The following is an 18960-nucleotide window of genomic DNA, read 5'->3' on the forward strand; positions in this document are numbered from 1 at the left end:
CTTTGGTATATAACTCAAAAACAGATCGTGGCATAAGTGCTTTCAATCATTGAATTTAACTTCATTCTCGCTCTATCTTCTAATCATCTCGTGCATTTGCATATTAGGTTAGCCTTGCATAATTAAAATTTACTTCCAAGCATAAGCTTGGTCGATAGACAGATAGTTACCCCTCCATCTTTGCTTGAGAACTCTGCTTTTAATAGTACTTAAAACGGTGACCTTGTAGTTGTCAGGTCCACAACTCTCTGCAGCACCGGAGGCATCAGGTATGTTAGATTTTCAGGAGAGGTATTGTTAATCACACCTTTGTGTGCTTCACCTAATCTTTTCTCTGCCATTTACTACAACATCATGCTCAATATAGAAAGGATCAAAGGGTCAAAACTTAGATAGATATTTAACTAAAATTATCTAAGATTTTTACATCTCACATTAGTTTTAGGATTTGCATTTCATATAAGATAGTTATTCATCCAAACAACAGTTATTCATCAATTACTTGGTCCTAATTTTGTTAGCAAGATAGTTGACTCCATAAGGCACTGGTATCAATTGTTTAAATCTAATTGAATCCTATAAGTCTTGCTAAATCTAAAAGAAATACTTGGTCGTTTGACTGTGTCTCCTGAATTGGTTGGTTCCCAACTAGTTCTCCTTCATCCCATTTCCGTAGGGTCTACCCACTTTAGCCTACTGTTGGGAAACAACTTAAACAGAGAGACTGGGGACCAGGGTGACAACCCTCGTTCCGAGCCGTTGTTGCGGTGCCTAGACATTTTGTGCGACAATAGGGTCCATTTAGGCACATTATCAATCAAACCAATGCCTTGGCTTCTTGCCGAACGTTTTAGCATCTAGAGGTGTAGCAAGGGGCATACAACCATGTGGAGGCTCCTCAAATCCCAAGGTTCATCTAAGGAGGGCAATGCTAGGGTTGCTATGTCATATGTGCTGACAAAACTGGGTTAGTCATCCTCTGTGTGGTGATGGAGAACTGTAGAGCCATCCCTCAAGGGATATGTGTTGCATGTGTAATGAACCACTTGAAACATTCTCTCAATATCAAGTGACTTCAACATCATTAGGGACAAAAGCCATTAAAGTATCACAGTGGGCCACATTCCATGTTAGGGGCACAAAAATAGGTCACAAATACCTTGTCTTCAAATGTTTTTCTAGCTTAGGATTTGTATGCAAGTTACCACACTTATGTTAGGGATGATTATTTCAATTAGACCTATTAGGTGTTTCCAACCCCCAAAGGGAAGGACATTTCATCAGTACATAGATGCATGTAATGTAGGTGGCCATGGAATCAACTAGACTTCAAGGAGGTCCAATATCTCTTATGTAAAATGATGAGAAGAGGGAGCAATCAAGGAGGCATGAGTTACCTCTTTCCTTGGCTGGCCTTTTCCTCCCTTGTGGTGCACCTTTTACTTTAATGTTTTATCTTTCTTTCTTGCATAACTTGGGAGACCTAGTTTGCTTTATGCTTTTCCAATACCCCTTAAGTATGTAGTAGTTTATCACTCACTTGGGTTGGGACATTCATCAATTTTTTTGTTTTAGGTAGAGCATGAAATGTTAAGGAACTAGGTGATGGCTAATGAGGGGGGTAGAGGTCATGCTAGGGTTTTGCCGACATGCTTACTATGTCCCGACTATCTTTTGCATTTTTCATTTCTTTTATTTGTGGCTTCATATGCTTTTATATTTCTTTCAGTTGCATCAACCTCTTAGGGAGAATTTCTAGGACTTAAGTCATAGGTGAGGATATCAGGTGCCAAATGCAGTGATCAAGGACAATCAACCCAAGGAATGGATGTGGATAATAAGGAAGCATGGAAGGTGGGAAGTATGGATTACCTTGAACATGCTAAAGCTTGGGGGGGTGGCACTGGACTAGGGGTAAAGGATAATCTCGTAGTTGAAGCATAGCAGCAAGGGTACAACCACGAGCAGTCAATCATCCAAATTGGCCCGTTATCTATCTTAGTATGCCTCAAAACATTAAATTAAAGCACATGATTACAAAAATGGTTAGTGTACCTTCCGATAGACGACCCATATTCTTTCAAGAAGCATACCAGATGGCAGAGAGCATTGATTGGGGCATATGTGGAGAGCTCTGAAATAAAGCAATCTATAGATCATCATAGGGTTGCTGGCTGGCTGGCTGACCAATGGGGAGAAATTTTTTCTCCTTGTGGGTACACACTTTTGGTGGGTAACATCTGGGTACCTTAATTCATATTACTGGTGCCTTAATTCATTGGGTTGGATAGAGGAAAACATTTCTTATAGAATCCCTTTGGATATTTAGCTCTGATTTTGATATGACTGGTACTTTAGTTCATTGGGAGAGATGGAAGAAAATATTGATCAGAGTTGTTGAATATAGGGTCTGGATAATTTCAGATCAAAATCATGCCTAAATTGGAGGACCTAAGGGGTTCATTTGTCATGATGAGTCGATGACACGTTGAATCTAGACAGTGCATTCAATGCATTGAATATGGACGCTAGCCCAGACCAATCTAAGGTTGGATTTGGTCTGCATCTCCGGACTCCGGGTTGTGAATCTCAAGGATGCATATCTTGAGTTCACACAAATGGCTAACAGATCCAATGTTGGAACTCCAGTTATGCAGCCTTTAGCTTTTCAACCTCTTCCATCATAATCTTAATAACTTGTAATGTTTTGTCATGCTTTTGAAATTCTTGCTTGTTTTTAGTTTTAGTAGTTGATCTTGGTACCTCCTACAAATAATATAAAATAAGATAATTTTATTCGAAAATAGTTGCTCCAACTGCTCAAATCGAATTTTTGATGTTCATTTCCGTGTTTGTCAAAGGAATGCATAGCAATGGATATATATGCACATAGAGATTTATCAATTGAAATATGGATATCTGACCGCTGCATTCTATTTAAAAAAAATCATAGGATTAAGGCTATTTCTTGACATATTGTTATTTGGTAACATATTCAATTCTTTAGGCTTCTATTGAATAAAAAGAAAAGAAGTCCAGTCATCTTCTTTATTAATATCCTACAATTGACCACAAAAGTTGGTCAAGGGTATTAAAATAGTACCTCCAGTGTAGCTTAGACAGGTACTTCCACGCAGGTTTAAGTGTCTAGATGTGTGGACGTCGTCTAATAACTCTTAACCTTAGCAGTTACTTTAATGATTAAATTAATTTTATTTTTATGAGATAAGTTAGTTATTCTAATGAAATGCAGAGGTTATTTGCATCAAATTAGATAATCTCATCTGTTGATCTCAATTGAAGTTGAGATTTAATCTTAGTCGTCAATCACTTTGGAGATTAGGGTTGTTGACTTAGTCATAGCAAAAACTTATAAAAAGAAAGTTGGGCTAAAGGAGAATACACATTAGTGAGAGAAGGAAATCTGTGATTGGGTGAAGGAGGACTTTCATCCAAGTGCCAGAAGAAAACAGCAAGTGAACTTTTTCAGCAAGGAATCAGCCCCGGAGCAGTTGTACAACATAAATAGCAGGGCCAAATCACACGTGGGAGCATAGGAGGGCTTAGTTGAGGTTGAGCAACTCCACACATGCTGTGAATCACTTGTGTTGCATGCAGGTTGCACGTGTGAGTACAGCAGTCAGTATAGTGCACGTGCCACATGTGTGAGGTGGGCACATGTGTGCAGATGTGTAGCTGCAGCAGCAGGTTGCAGAGTAGAGTGGTCGATCCAACAGTTTTATAGGGCTGTACAGCCTGTACAGGTGCCCAGAACTTTCCAGAAAATTTCTGAATTTTACTGTAGCTTGCATTTTTCTCAGAGGCAGATTATTGCTAGGTTGAGAAAGCCCTTGTAAGCTTGGAATAAATTTGAATCAAAAGCTGAATTTGAAGGGAAAACATTTCTGTGCATTTCCTGTGGAAATTGGCTATTTTTGTTTCTGCTATTTTATTGATTTATTTGCTAGTTAAATTCCCAATGGTTCTTTTAGTTGGTAAAGCTGAAATTGAATTTAAAATCAGCAAGAAAATTTACTATTAAATAATCAATCATTTACTGGGGGTTTGCAGATACAATACTAGGGATTTTGGAATGGTGGTCACCTTTAAGCATCTATTGAACAATTCCTTTGATACCAAATATGACTAAACAATCTGGTTCATATCAAGAATATCCAAAATAATTGGAACGACATAAGAGAATCCATCAAGATTACAATACTATATTAAATAAAATATGTGAGAGATGATAGAATGATTACAATGAGGGCCCTGTATAAATACCTAAGCTGGTGCCTTTTTGCTAACACTGCTGTCCTTCAGTGAAGATATGTCTTCTCAACATGAAGTGTCCTTTCTTTATTAATTATTAATTATTTATATTTATATTTGTGTATTTATGTTACAGTTTTTTAATGTGTAGAATCAATTTTTATTCTGTTTTTCTGTTGTCTAATATTTTTCTTTGTTTTCAGAATAGATTTTATATGTTTGACATATGCATATGGGTGCAGGTGGTGGAGTTTGTGAAATTCAGGGAACGCCTGGGGAATTCACATCATTTTTTTCTTGTGAGAATTGAATCAACACTTTTAGAACTCAAACAGAAAGCAGATAATCTTGATGAAGTAGAGGTTCGAATTAGTCATATCCCCAAAGGCTATTAAATTATATTTTTCAAATTCATTATTTATCCCATGAATCATGATAAGATATTGAATATCTTTTAACAGTGTTTGTCTATATATCTTGCAGTTTATTTTGGAAAATTTAGACTCTGGAATTCATCCACTTGAATGGTCTGAAGATAAATGCTTGAGTTCTATCTCATTTAATGAGGACTTTCAAACACGTCCCTGGTGGTCACCAAGTCCCAACGAATGTTATCTTTCAGGTTTATATTACGGTTAAAAATTGTATTACCTGTTTTGTTTTTCCTGACAATTACTTTTTATATTATACAGAAAAATACAGATAAAACTACAATGAAGTGCTGACCTACCTCAGCAGCAGTGAGCTCAGAAAAAGCTTTCAGAGAAGTTGTTAACATCTTTGCTTAGCAAATAACCCTTATCTCTGACTTGGGTAGACAAATCATTGAAAATAACTTTCAGGCTGACCCAACATATAAAGCTATGATCCTGACGCAACTCCAGACACCAGAGTAATTTCTCAACAATAATGTCCTGCAAACAACTCACCAATTAATGAATCCTTAAGGACAAAGCTAAATCTGTCATGGCCAGTCCAAAATGTTGTATCAAAAGTGCACTCTTAAGACACTTGCTTTGTTAGTTTTACCTGTTGCTCCAAGTATTCTTCTTCAGCTGTTTGAATTCAACAGACCTGTTCCAGCAAGAACCTGTGAGGTGAGTATGCTTGTTGCTGTAGAGAAGGCACATTAGAGAGAGTCTATTGAGGGCACAACGTTAGTTTATAGGCATTCAGTGATGTAGGTTGCATGCATACTCCAAAGTTCGTTGGGTGAATATCCCAATGCATGAAGTGACAGTGCATGTGAAGTTTGACTATCTTTAGAGGGTGCAGATAGCCTAGGTGATTTGGGTGCATGAGTTCATGATCTCAGTTTACTCCGGTGGGCACGAGGCAGACTTGCGCATGCATGTTCTATTTGAGGTATTGTTTACCATGCTTGAGGGAGGAAGATGCCAATGCAGTAAGTGGCAATGCATGTGAAGTTTAACTATCTTTAGAGGGTGCAGGCCCCTTAGGTGATTTGGGGTCATGAGTTAGTGCACTCAATTTACTCCAGTGAGCATGAGAGAGCCTTATTGATGCATCATGTTCTATTTGAGGTATTGTTTACCATGCATGAGAGTGCACTAGGGTTAGGTTTGAATTTGTATCTAGCAGTGTGTCACTGCAGGTGTCCAGATTTTCTGTATTTCCCTTTTGTTTCTTGTTTTATAAAAGTAATCTGGGGTGCTTCATTGATGTCTTTAGACAGTTTAAGTTTTGAGATTATTGCATTGTAATTTTTTTTTTCCTTGTAGATCATTGCATTGTAATTAGAGAGAATCTATTGAGGGCACAACGTTAGTTTATAGGCATTCAGTGACGTAGGTTGCATGCATACTCCAAAGTTGGTTGGGTGAAGATCCCAATGCAGGAAGTGGCAGTGCATGTGAAGTTTAGCTATCTTTAGAGGGCGCAGATAGCCTAGGGTAATTGGGTGCATGACTTCATGCATTCAGTTTACTCCAGTGAGCATGAGGCAGCCTTAGCCATGCATCTTCTATTTGAGGTATCATTTACCATGCTTGAGGGTGGAAGATCCCAATGCAGGTAGTGGCAATGCATGTGAAGTTTAACTATCTTTAGAGGGTGCAGGTCCCTTAGGTGATTTGGGTTCAGGAATTCATATGCTCAATTTACTCCAGTGAGCATGAAACGGCCTTATCCATGCATCATGTTCTATTTGAGGTATTGTTTACCATGCATGAGAGTGCACTAGGGTTAGGTTTGAATTTGTATATTGCAGTGAGTCACTGCATGTGTCCAGATTTGCTTTATTTCCCAGTTGTTTCTTGTTTTATAAAAGTAATCCAGGGTGCTTCATTGATGGCTTTAGACAGTTTAAGTTTTGAGATTATTGCATTGTAATTATAATTTTTTTTCCTTGTAGATCTAGCATTGCTATTCCGTCTTTTTGATTGGTGACTAATAAGTTTTCAATTCATACCTTGGGATTTAATTTTTAGGAGTGCAGATCTGTTTACCATGTATTGAGAATTTAACATCCTATCGGAGCAATAGTGATGCCAAGAAAACAGTAGAGGTTGGAGTGATACGTGCTCGAGATATGTGCTTGGAATTGAGTGGGGTTTGGGGGTGAGAAGCTTCTGAATCTCCAGTGTTTGGAGTGTGTTTATGCCTGTGATAGTGGATCTGCACTTGTGAATAGCTGTTGATATCATTTGTTGTCTAACATGTTTTTTTGAGGTGTGATCAAGGAAGTTGTAAGGATGGTGATTGCTTTTGGTGCCAAAGAAAGTGATTGGTTGAAGGGAGCCTATAATTTCAATCCTTTGAAGTTCAGGCTTCAGATGTTGTTGGAGGAGGTTGGCCTATGGACCATTGTCCAGGGGAAGGCTAGAATACCCATCAGTCAACAACATCTTGTTGAGCATAACAAGAAATTTGCTAGGGCAAAGAGGAATTCATTGAGCGTTTGCTCAATCCCTCATATCTCCATTAAATTGGTGCAAGAAATGTACATTCTTTGTAAAAACATTGTATACCCACATCGGTCGAACACCTTAAAACAAATGATTACTCATAGATCAAATACTAGGACACTAGTGTTTATGTGGTTAATACTGTCAACGAGGGAAATTGTTTACGACCCCAACCGAACTGATCACTTTATGCAAATGATTAATGTAGAAATAATTTATATGAACAACTCTTAGTTTGATTGTCAACAAATGACTCTCCATACTCTTTAAATAGGTATCATGGACCAATCAAGTGTTAAACCTGTTACCAACCATTTTGCGGGTAATATCCCTAGGATAAATTTTTTCTCCAATATGGTCCTTAGCCGGCAGCCAACAACCCCTTGCAGCCATCAACTAGCTCATTGTGCCATTTCTCGTCTACCTGAGCCAACCATGTGGTCCCTCGCCCAATTGCCATGATCGTATGTTTGAAGGTGGGCCTCCTGAATCTAAAGGTATGCCTTTTCATTTTGAAATTGAGATTTGTAGTTTGCATATCATGGACACTTCTGGGCATGGATTAATGTGGGGATTCAACAGAAAGAATAGGCTAGGTCTGTGCTTCTGTCCCCTAGACCCCTTTTAGAAATTAACCTTGGATTCTAGTCCCATGTGATCTCTTTTACTGAAACCCTGGTTTTGGTTGTGTGGTCCCGCTTCCTTATCCATTTATATTACCCTCTTTCCACTCATTATTACCCCATCCATCATTTCTCCCACCTGGGTCCACATTCATCCATCAAGGTTCACATAGGGTCAGCTCACCCCTTCCCCTTGCTCACGCCTTGGGTCGTGGCTTGGAATGAAGCCTGGAGGTTGATGTAGCTAAAATGAAAGTTAAAAGCATATATGGCCACATTCAACAGGAAAAGCACCAGAAAATGCAAAAGATGGCCAGGACAAAAACATTCAGCACTTGGGCAAAAGCCAATACATGAGCTCTACCCCATCATCATGGCCATCACCTTGGTTCCAACAGGTTCTATGAACCTTCCTCATCATATAGGAACCCATGATTGTCCTGATCCCTGGTGGGTGAGGAACCACCCCACCTTTAAGGGGGGGGGGGATTCACTGTTATATCTTATACATCTTTCTCTAACCCCTTGAGCCCCGAGTAGTTAATCAAAGAAAATCATAAAAAGGAAAAAGGCATATAAATAAGGGTGGAAAAATCAAGGCCGGGGCACCTCATGCACCACGATTGCTCCCTCCTACACATTATAAACCCAAGTGTGGGTTTCCGTCTTATTAGCTACCCTTGTACCTCAACATGTGACCCAGGGCTGCCCCTTCTCATCCCCTACTTCATTCACCTATCTGTCACATGCCACCACCTTTTGACGGATTTACCTTTACTATATTATCACCTTTAGAAGTAGAAACCACCTAATAGGGTGTTCGCTTAATCCATTTGGAGTTTAGGAGACATTGGCACATACCGAAGCCCATTATGGAAGGGTAGGCCGTTATGAAGTCGCCACCTCTGGTCCATGATTAGGTAAGCTCATTTACTCGACTTCTCTAATGACTTGTTGTCTTGGAAGGCTAGGGGACGCATTGGATCTTATGTAGGATTGCAAATGGTTTCCATTTGGGGTTTGGTGTCCCTATACGGGGTCTTAATCCTCTAGAGGGCTACATTGGCACATATAGGGTGAGTGTTGAGAGCCATGGGCATCCACATGAACATATTACACTTCATGGATCACCACAACCATTCAGAGATTGCTCGTGGTTCAGTTATTAGACGAGGAGGATGCACTTGATCCATCACGCCCATCTGGCCCCAGATCTACACCATACACTTGGTAGATGATCTAGGATTTCTGCGGTGATGTGTCATCTCCTACATTATCATCCTAGCCCTTGAGGGCAACTTACAGGCATCTTCGATTTGTTTGGAGACCCATGAGGACACTTGTGTGCCCCGACAATCATTTAGAGCACCACAAGTTATTACAAGGGGCCAATGCCTTGTCCATTACTTTTGGGGGTCCTATTCTTCATTGTGGCACCCATGGACTTCATTAGGTCTCTTAGAGGGCCCTACGACACGGCTAGATTATTATTTGACCTCTTGAGGCTTACCTTTACATTTGTGAGCTAGTTTGGTGGGCTTGTCACCAAAAGGTTGTATTATTAGCACATTATTTTATTTTATTGTAGATGTGTATAAATGCAAGTAAGGTGAGATCATTTCTCATCATCACTTTGGATTGGATCTCTCTCTTCTTTAGAGAATTTCACACTTTATGTTGGAGGATGAATTGGAGCATTTATGGATGAATTTTGTTGTGTGGTAATTGGTTTCTCTTCTCTTGGAACTTTTATATTGTCATTTGTGAATGGTTGGATATACTCTACTGCATGTAAGTAATAAGTTTTGATGCTATTCTTTGTTACTTTTGTCATATATGTTGGATGGGATTTTCGTTGTTTTAAGGTAACTGCTGTATGCAAATTATTGCTTAATATTGTGGGATTATCTCTATCATAACATTCTCTCCATGCATTGGCCCTTGTAGTATGATCAAAATCTCCTAGAGGTAAAATTTGACCTTGACAAGCCATTCCTCTTTTACATTCGAAGTATAAAAGTTGCAAGATTGCTTTCACTTGACCTAGAGGGTTTGTGAAGTAATTTTGAGGCCTCCTTGATTGGAAACCAAGAAATCTTACACATAATCAACATAGAATCCATTCTCCCAAGTACTAAGGCACTGATCTACCAAGGGTGGTCACCAAAAATCCTATTCTTTCACCTTCTCCCAAGTCTAGCCACATTGGGGTGCCTAGGGCATCAATTTCCCAGCAAGTTAGCCATTGAAAAAGTTCGATCTCCTAGGGTCTCCTGCACTGGCCTCTCTTCTAGCCCTCCTCCAGATTTGAAGACATTTCGACGGTGTAGTTGGGAGAAAAGCCAAGCCCTAGCTCTGGGACCAAAACTTGCCTTGCCACCCCCAGACTAGCACTTCCCAGGGTCAAAACAACATCCTTGAGTGAAATACTTTCTTTGATCCTTCCCACCTTGACTAGGGTAGGAAAATCATTGATTATTTCATACTTTCCTCATACCCTAGACTGAGTCCACTTGGCCCCATGTGGTTCCACTCCTTCAAGGAACTTTTCTTCAAGAACTATTCGGGATACCAATCTAGCAAGGATTTTAGGGATTGGGAAACTCCTTCACAAGTTTTATCCCGTAGACCTAACTCTCAAATCTTCTCTTCCCTTCCCTAGATTACCTGGTACCTTGCTTACAAAGCAAGCAATCTTTATCCTTCAAATTCTAGGAAAGGGTTATTCGGGTTACTCATATCCATTGACTTGTTACTCATTGGTGACTCCATACATATCAGGTCTACTTCCAACAGTGAAAATCCGTAAATAGAAGGGAGCCTTAGCTGCGGTGAGAGTGGGCTAAGACCCCATTGTTGCCCTTAGGGATTCCTCTTTAGGTCCCCTACTAGTTTGAGCGGTAACAAAGCCATAGATCAAGTGTCTTAATATTGAGAATATGTTTGATTTGTCAAATCATGCATGTGGGACATGATTGTGATTATTGGATTGTTAAAGTACAAAAGCACACTAAAAAAATACATTAAAGCACACTTTATCCTAACATATGTTTGACTAAGTTGATCTTAATTAACTCCCGTTGTCGAGATTTCCTGATATTCTTCCTTAAGAATAGGTTGGGATAGAACTAAAGATTTACAAATTGACTAATGGAGAAGGAAGGAAGTATGAGATCCCATCTCTTACTAATGACAACATTTTGAACTCCTAACATCAACGTTTATTAGAACAAGAAGAAAAAAATTTATGTTTTAAGAGCCTTATCAGACATTATTAGAACAAATTGAAAGTTTAAAAGATGATGAAGCTACTAAGAATAAAGTCAACAATTTAGAAAAGGATGAACTTGTACGTTTAAGGAATCATAAACAAACCCTACTTATACAAATAAGAAACTTAAAAATGACGAGAAATAACTGAATGACAAGCTAGAACAACATCAATGTGAAGTATCGAAGTCGTCAGTTGTTTCAGTCCAAGTTGAAGATAAGGGAATAAATACTGATCCAATCAATATCACAAGCAAGGAAGAAAAGGAATCTAGAGAAGTTAAAACATACAATGTTCCACCAAGTTTCGGGGGCGAGGGAGCGGGGATATGCAGGAGTGGCCTATGGAAAAGCTCCCCACCAATTTTTAGGAAATGTGGGGGGACGTCGGGGTCTTAATAACTTATAAATATAAACTATAAATCGATGAATCATATAACTGAAACAAATTTAAAATGAAAAGCATGATCATTAATATCATTATCATATAAATTATAATCATACATCATACATGTACAGTGTAACTACTAGTCTACTAACTTACTAACAATGCACAATGAAAATAAATTATAAAATTATAAATGTTTAAAGTTTTAAACTTTAAACTTTAAACCATATTGATGTTCCACTTCCAACTATGAACATTGAATATTGAATAATATAAAAGTCAAGTTTGATACATGAGCAACAGTGTTCCGTTCAACGAAGGAGCAGACTAAAGTCTGCTTGGCAATGACAACAATGTTCAGTTCAGCGAAAGAGCAAACAAAAAATGAAATGTGAAATGAACATAATGTAAACCCTTCATGGTTGGTTAACAAATATTAAAAATTACGATTTTTGTGTTTCATATTTTCTAAGGAAACGACCCCTCAAGACCCCTTAAGACCCCTTTCACCTAGGTAACGACCCCAAAAATGGAGGAAACGACCCCTTTCAAGTTTCCTCGCATACCCTGTTATTTGGGAGCATGGGGAAACGTCCCCCTCTCATCCCCAAGTCCCTGGAGCGCGAGGGAGCTAGGAAACTCGACCCCGAGGTGGGGGGACGACCTTGTGGAACACTGAAAACATATGCAGAGGCTGCAATCCAAACAATGGACATTCCAAATGATGATTCAGTGGCAAACTTAACAACAATAGCACCTGGAGAAAATCAGGAATCAACCACTAATATGGTAAAGGAAAGCCAAACCAAAGGAGCTATGTATTGACATCCAAATCACAAGAGCAGACTTTCCAATCAAGCTACGTACCAGTGTTGCTCAGAAAATAAACGACAAAATTATGTTCCCAAGGATACTGAAGTTTGCAAAATGCAGTCTTATGATAACTATTCTTCACAAAATTTGATTCCACAGACGATCAATCTAGATGGTCTGATCCCTTCTCAGTGCGACAATTTTGTTTGTCACTTAGAGGATCATATCAACTAGTATCAACGAAGATGACAATGCTAAGACAAGAAGACATTTGAAGTAGAAAAATAGATCAAGTCTTTCATCAGTAAGCTTTGAGGACAAAGCTTTTTGAAGGTGAAGGCTATTTTATGAATATAATTCATAATAAAATAATAAATGTAAATATAAATATAATAATAATAAACAATAATTAATTAACTAATGATTACTTAGTAATGAAGAGGCATGTCTTAGAGACATGGCCATTCGTGAAAGGGCACCTGCCTAGGGTATATAAGCGGGCCCTCATTCTCATTTGTAATCATCCTATATCAATTCTTTTATACAATATACAATTTACAATTACTATCCTACAATGGATGTCTTTGTCTACGAAGTATTTTAAATATTTCCGCTGCATATATGACTTTTGGTCGTTACAATAGCTCAAAGAGAACAAAAATTTCTTCACATTTATCTTAAGATCCTTCAAGATCACCTTTTCCTTAGGAATTTTCCTAGATAATGCCAATTATGTAGATGCTCAAAATACTCATTTTAGGAAACGAAAGATATACAATTTACCACAATTCCATGATAGAGTATTCAATAGAAATACTAATCACAATTACTTGAAAATTCTCAAAATTAAATATGCAATGAATATCCAATAGTTCAAGTAAATAAATCCACACTTAGAATTACTTTTCCTTTAAAACAATGAGCGATCTCAATAGATATCAAGCATCAAAAATTAAAACCCAATGCCAATGATCATGAAACTTAGTTGAAGTGCATAAATAAGTGAAGGCCTAAGCACTTAAATTTCAATAATTAATTACCAAGAAAAACATATGAAATTTAGATGCTAATTAAATAAACACTTCTTCAAACAATGCTGGAATTAAAATGATTTTCTTAAGTAACCCAAACCCATAAATTTTTATTTTCTCCTATAGTCAAAACTTAGAGATATTAAAAAAATAAGTCACGTTGACTATAAGGATTTATTTTCCACAAATCAAATTTTCTTTCTCAAGCTAAGGGTTTAATACAATTAAATGTCTCAAAAATTTGTTTTCAAAATTTTGTTAAACAAAATTTAATTTTTTATTTTTTAATTTTTATTCTTCTAACTTTTAAAAGTTAAATTATGGCTTAAGATTAAAAGTGGGGGAAAGCCACTTAACAAAATGAAACTAAGAAAAACAAGGTTCAATTTTTGATTTTGTGATTAGGTATTAGGTAAAGACGAGGAGCGTAAAGGCAATCGGAGATAGGTCACGCGGAGGCAAGGAGGGAGAGGAGGAAAGAGGGAAGCACGAAGAAGAAAGGGAAATAGCAGTCGCAAAGGGAATGAGGGCAAGCGAGGAAGAAGATATGTAGGGAAAACAAGGGATGAATTGCGATAGGAATGCAGGTAAAGGAGCGAGCAATGACGAGGGAGATTGTAGCCATGTGAGGAAAGGAAAAAACACAGAGAGAAATGAGCAGAAAGATGAGGGTTATGTGAGCAGAGAGGAGAAAGGACTGCGAGGCATAGGGAAGAGACTACAAGTTAGGGCCGCGGGTAAAGGAAAGGACGCAGAGGAGAAGGGGACGCAACAGGATAGAGTTGTGATTTGGTAGAGAGAAAGGAAATTGGATTTTGCAGAGAAAAGGGAGCAAAAACACAGCAAGGAGGAACGATTTTGAGCATAGGATGGACAACTCAACAAGGGGTTAGTCCCTTGGCTTTAATTTTTTTTTTTGAAAGAGAGATATTTGCCCAAAAGTTTATTGATTTCAAAGAAATTCTATATGAAAATCCTAGATCTGAACTCTTCCTTGCAAACAAATTGTTTTCTTAGACAAGATTTTGTCCTCTAGGGCCTAGATCTATCTTAGATCTTGAAAAATCTCCTTAAAAAGTCCTTTGGATCTATACTTGCACAAACAACAGGGAAAATCCTAGAAACCCCATACAAATATATACAAATATGAAATCAAAACACCAAGTTAGAAGATCAAATCTAAAATTTCTAATTATTTAAACAATTAAAATTATAGATTTATCAAATTTGAGGAGTATGAGTCCAATTCCGCTCCTAGATCTGAAGATTTTAGGCTCTTGCTAGCTAGATCTAACTATTTAGCACAATATTTTTGAAGATAAATAATTTTTTAAATTTTAGGTACTAGCCCAGAAAATCCCTGCAAAATATATTTCGTTAGATAATCTCGGAGTTTTAATCTATAAGGCTCTCCAGATCTTAAGTTTCGAGAGTCCATTGGTCTAACTGAGGACTTCCCCGAACGCCCAAAATCTCTGAATAAAGATGACTTTTGCGCACTTAAAATACAAGCCGCCAAATTAATAGGGTATAAAATAATAATTAAATCTTCAAAGATTGGAGATACTTGCCAATCGAATAAAAATCTTAATGCTATCTTAAAACCAAACAATTCAAGCAAGATACCTTTGGAATAAATTGATCTAGAACAACTATTAACTAACAACTAATAAATAAGATTAGCGAAAATATTTAAACACATGTTACGATAAGATACCAGAGAGGAACACTGCCATCAAGTAAAACCCCAAAGACTTTGCATTGTATTATTCTAGAAAGAGTTTACAACAACTTCAAAAACTAGTACACGATTCAATGATCAAATCCTTTCGAATGACAAATGACCTATAATTTATAGATTAATTCTCCAATGGCTAGTTGGCTTGATCCCCGTCAAAGTAATCTTGATCTTTAAAGTATATTTAATTATCTTTTAATATTCGATTTTTTCATTTAATTGAATTTTAATCAACTCAAAATTAATTATTTTGAGTTGATTTCCTAAAAAAATTGACTTTGGTTTAAATGCCAAGGCTCAAGGGTCCAAAATCTCTTGAAATTTTCAATATTCCCTTGGTCGGGGATTTCCAAAATTAATTTTTCTAAAACCCACAAATTATTAAGTTGGAAAATTAATTTTCATAGGACTTAAAAATTAATTAAATATCTGGCTTATAATCATAATTTTTTTTTGCAAGAAAATTTAATTAATTGACTCATGAGGGGATTAATAATCTTTCCATCTCACAAATACTTTAGCCATGGTGTCTAAATATGAGGGACCATGCACTAAAATATTTTTTACATCAAGATATCACAATTTAATAGATGAAAGGGGAACACCTGCTCGTTATAGACCCTCAATTATTTGCCTAACTTTGCGACTCAAATATGATCTAGTAGACCAAGTAATTTGTAATAAAACAATTTAGCCAATTAGCTTAAATCACTCCCAAATTACTTTTACAAAAGACTCGACTAGAACATTAGGACTTACCTAAGATCTTGACGACAAAATCCACCCTAGTTTTGGGGTGTGGTTGGAGGGAAAAACTTTGTGGACCATTCATGTTTAGAAACACACATGAATTGGTGAGACAAAAAACCTCCTAAGATAGAAATTATCGCCAAAAATGTAGGATTACTTAGATTGTTACATACATAGATGGGCTTACTAGGATCATTTACATTACAAACTTGCAGAATGGGTTGACAACTTTTACAAAAATATCACTGAAGATGATGATGAAATCTGGATAATCTTCATTGCTTGAGCATGATGGAATCTGATTGCGAAAATGGACACTATTATAGGGTAGTTGACGCGGGGTGATCAACAGGTCCAACACACTAACTATCATCTATGACATACAAAGTAGTGGAAAAGGAGAAACAATTTTGTAATATCTTTGATTCTATCTACTATTCTTTCCTTTGACCACCACTATTGTCGCATGAGCCTCAACGTTGTGGTAGTGAAGTAGATGGAAGTGGAGCTGAAGATGAAACCCCTAATCCTGTGGCTGGTGTCTTGGTGATAGGGGTGGCATTTCAACATGATGATCATCATCCATAAGTTCATTTTCCAATTGCTCTAAATACAACACTCCATCCTCCGAATAATCCTCCTTTGGATTGTTGTCTCAAATCTTAAAAGCTTTTATTTGTGTTTTGCTCCTCACAATAATGGGACAACAATCACAAGTTATAATGACTGTAAACCAAGCTTTCTGACCAGTTTACCTTCAACTTGTTTCATTTGACAATATGGATGAAACTATAGGTGCTCCATCACCTCTCTGATGAAGAAATGTTAACCACCTGTGAAAGTACTAGTGTTGCCAAATGTTGTAGCTGCAGGGTAGCACTAGCATGCATATTCCACCACTTGAGAGTAGACAGATTCACTTGGTCTCTGCTTGATTTGTTGGTCCTAAATTAGTTGTCTTGCAAAGGTCTAGCAAGATGTTAGGGCGGCATCACACAAGACAAGTGTCCACTGTGACCTTGGCATGTGTCCCCATTCTTTAGAGAAACTCCTAAAAAGCCACGGGAGGTTTTACTAGACAACACAAATTGTTTACGACAAAATCAATACACTAATGCCTATTAAATCATCTTTGGGTGATGGGGTCTAAGAGTTAAGTTGAACAATTGCCAATTTGAAAATGATTTATTACTGTAGAAAAATGCAGACCAACAACCAAAACACTCGATAGATGAAAGGCTAAATTCTTGAAAAAGCACGAAATTGAATGTGAACAACCCTTACCAATCTTAGGATGAGTAGTCTTGATACCTTTAGTGTGGGGTTGGAAATGACAATTTACCTTCCTGTTTTGAGCCTGCAAACTTGTAATTCTGCAATAGAACGCAGAAATCAACATGTTTACAGCCCACTTTGGGCCCTTCCGCAATCTTTAAAATGTTGAAGAAAATAATGGCTATGTGTTGGAGACTTGGAAGTGTTAGTATACTGAAAGATGAATCAAATGAGCCCTCTAGCACTTCAGAGGACTGAGTAATGAGAGAGAGATTGAAATTCAGAATTTACTAGTACAATTTTAGGGGTCAAATACCCAATAGGGTCAAAACCAATTTTTTTTACTTATGCAGGTTTCTTTACCCCAGCGAGCTTGAGATTGATTATTTTCTTCAAATAATGTTTAGTAGACTTTCAGAAGTGAGGAAAATGAAGTGGATTGTAGAGATATACGTTTAGATGCAAAATCCCATTGAGAGGGCTTCACTTACCATGTGAAATGGTGGCTGTAATTTTCCATTACATACCTACAAAACCTTTGGACATCAACTTGTTTTGCTTGAAATTAGCTTTCCTTGTACACAACAAGTCAGTATACCTTTCTTGTACCAATTAGATGAATCTTTGAAGGAAAATCCAAGTGCCAAAACTAGCTAAATGATGAAATTTAAACTCAAGCTTGTAAAATATTTTTTGTTTTCTGTATCATCTGATTTTTTAATGTTCAAATAGTAATATACAAGGCATTTTGAAAAAGTTTTTGAATTTTGAATTTTGATGAGGCAAAGGTGGGACTTACGTTGTGGCCTCCTAAATTCTAATTACGTCTTTTGGTAATTTGACCAAATTTGAAAAAAGGGTATTCTGATCAACTTTCAGATTTTAGGCGATGAAACTTCTAAAACTAGAAACTTTTGAAGACTGTGTAAGTGCTATTTGCATACCTCTCAACTGGGTGCCTGAGATTTCCATTTTCTATCGAAAAAGATCAAGTTTCTAAAGAATAGCTAAATCAAGATCCTGAATTGTCCATTTGACTATCCTCTACCTTCCATGCACTGTCGAAAATCTGAACCTCAATCCAATGCATGGGGAATAGCTGCTAAAACTTATATCTGGAACCTCAACTAGTAAGGTAGTACCTCCTGAAAATATCACATGCTTCCCCATTGAGGATACTAATCTCTGGATGATCTGCAATATAATACAACTCTGGAATAAGGTTTCACTGTTAGATTCTTAACCCAACACCTGGCAATTATTTCCTTGCAGATTATCACAAATATACTGAATAAAAGGACAATGAATTTATTATCTAAATATTCAGCGGAAGCGCAATTACAAAACCAATCTCAATCACATAAGACACAAATTATGCCCACTCAACAATTTTTCATTAAATTAAGAATCTGATCCTACTTGGACTCCCATCCTAGGATAGTGGTCCAATTGAGGAATATGTGTATACAACATGCCCAGGATCTGATCCAATTGATCAAGCCCTAGGAGTGATCTGCTTGGCTGATTCAGATCTCTTATGCTGCAGACCTGTACCTTTCTTGGACGCGGCACACTTGAGTATCTCACTCCTCACTTGAGAAAATCTTTCTCAATGTCTTGTGCCATTGTATCATGTGTCTTTCTCCTCTCTTTAGCCTTGCTTTTATAACTTCTCATTGAGCTAAGTTACTAATCCTAATCTCCAAAGTGATGAATGGATAAGAATATATCTTGTCCCACTTGAGATCAATGGTTGGGATTAAAACATGATCACTGAAATAAGTACTTTTGTTATCCTAAGTTTCTTTAGCGCAATAGCTAACATACCAATGTTACTAGACTCAGAATCGACAATAAATCAGCAAGGAAAAAG

The 18960-nt window shown here is 37.3% G+C and overlaps 1 protein-coding gene across 2 annotated transcripts in view; it reads left to right on the forward strand.

Moving 5' to 3' along the window:
• The window catches only part of LOC149161781 (Tetratricopeptide repeat (TPR)-like superfamily protein), a 288843-nt gene that overhangs the window by 185672 nt on the left and 84211 nt on the right, over positions 1–18960 (forward strand). For both annotated transcript variants that reach the window (XR_016261890.1, XM_089437040.1), the window contains exons 15-16: positions 4515–4634; positions 4756–4894. Coding sequence is in view for 1 of the 2 variants with exons in the window: in XM_089437040.1 (XP_089293166.1) it covers positions 4515–4634; positions 4756–4894 (259 nt within the window). In the remaining variant the exon portion in view is untranslated. The remainder of the gene's footprint in view (positions 1–4514; positions 4635–4755; positions 4895–18960) is intronic.

Source organism: Pinus tabuliformis, chromosome 5_2 (genome assembly GCF_031772625.1).
Source record: "Pinus tabuliformis cultivar Carrire ecotype Pingquan chromosome 5_2, CPIR1, whole genome shotgun sequence".
NCBI lineage: Eukaryota > Viridiplantae > Streptophyta > Pinopsida > Pinales > Pinaceae > Pinus > Pinus tabuliformis.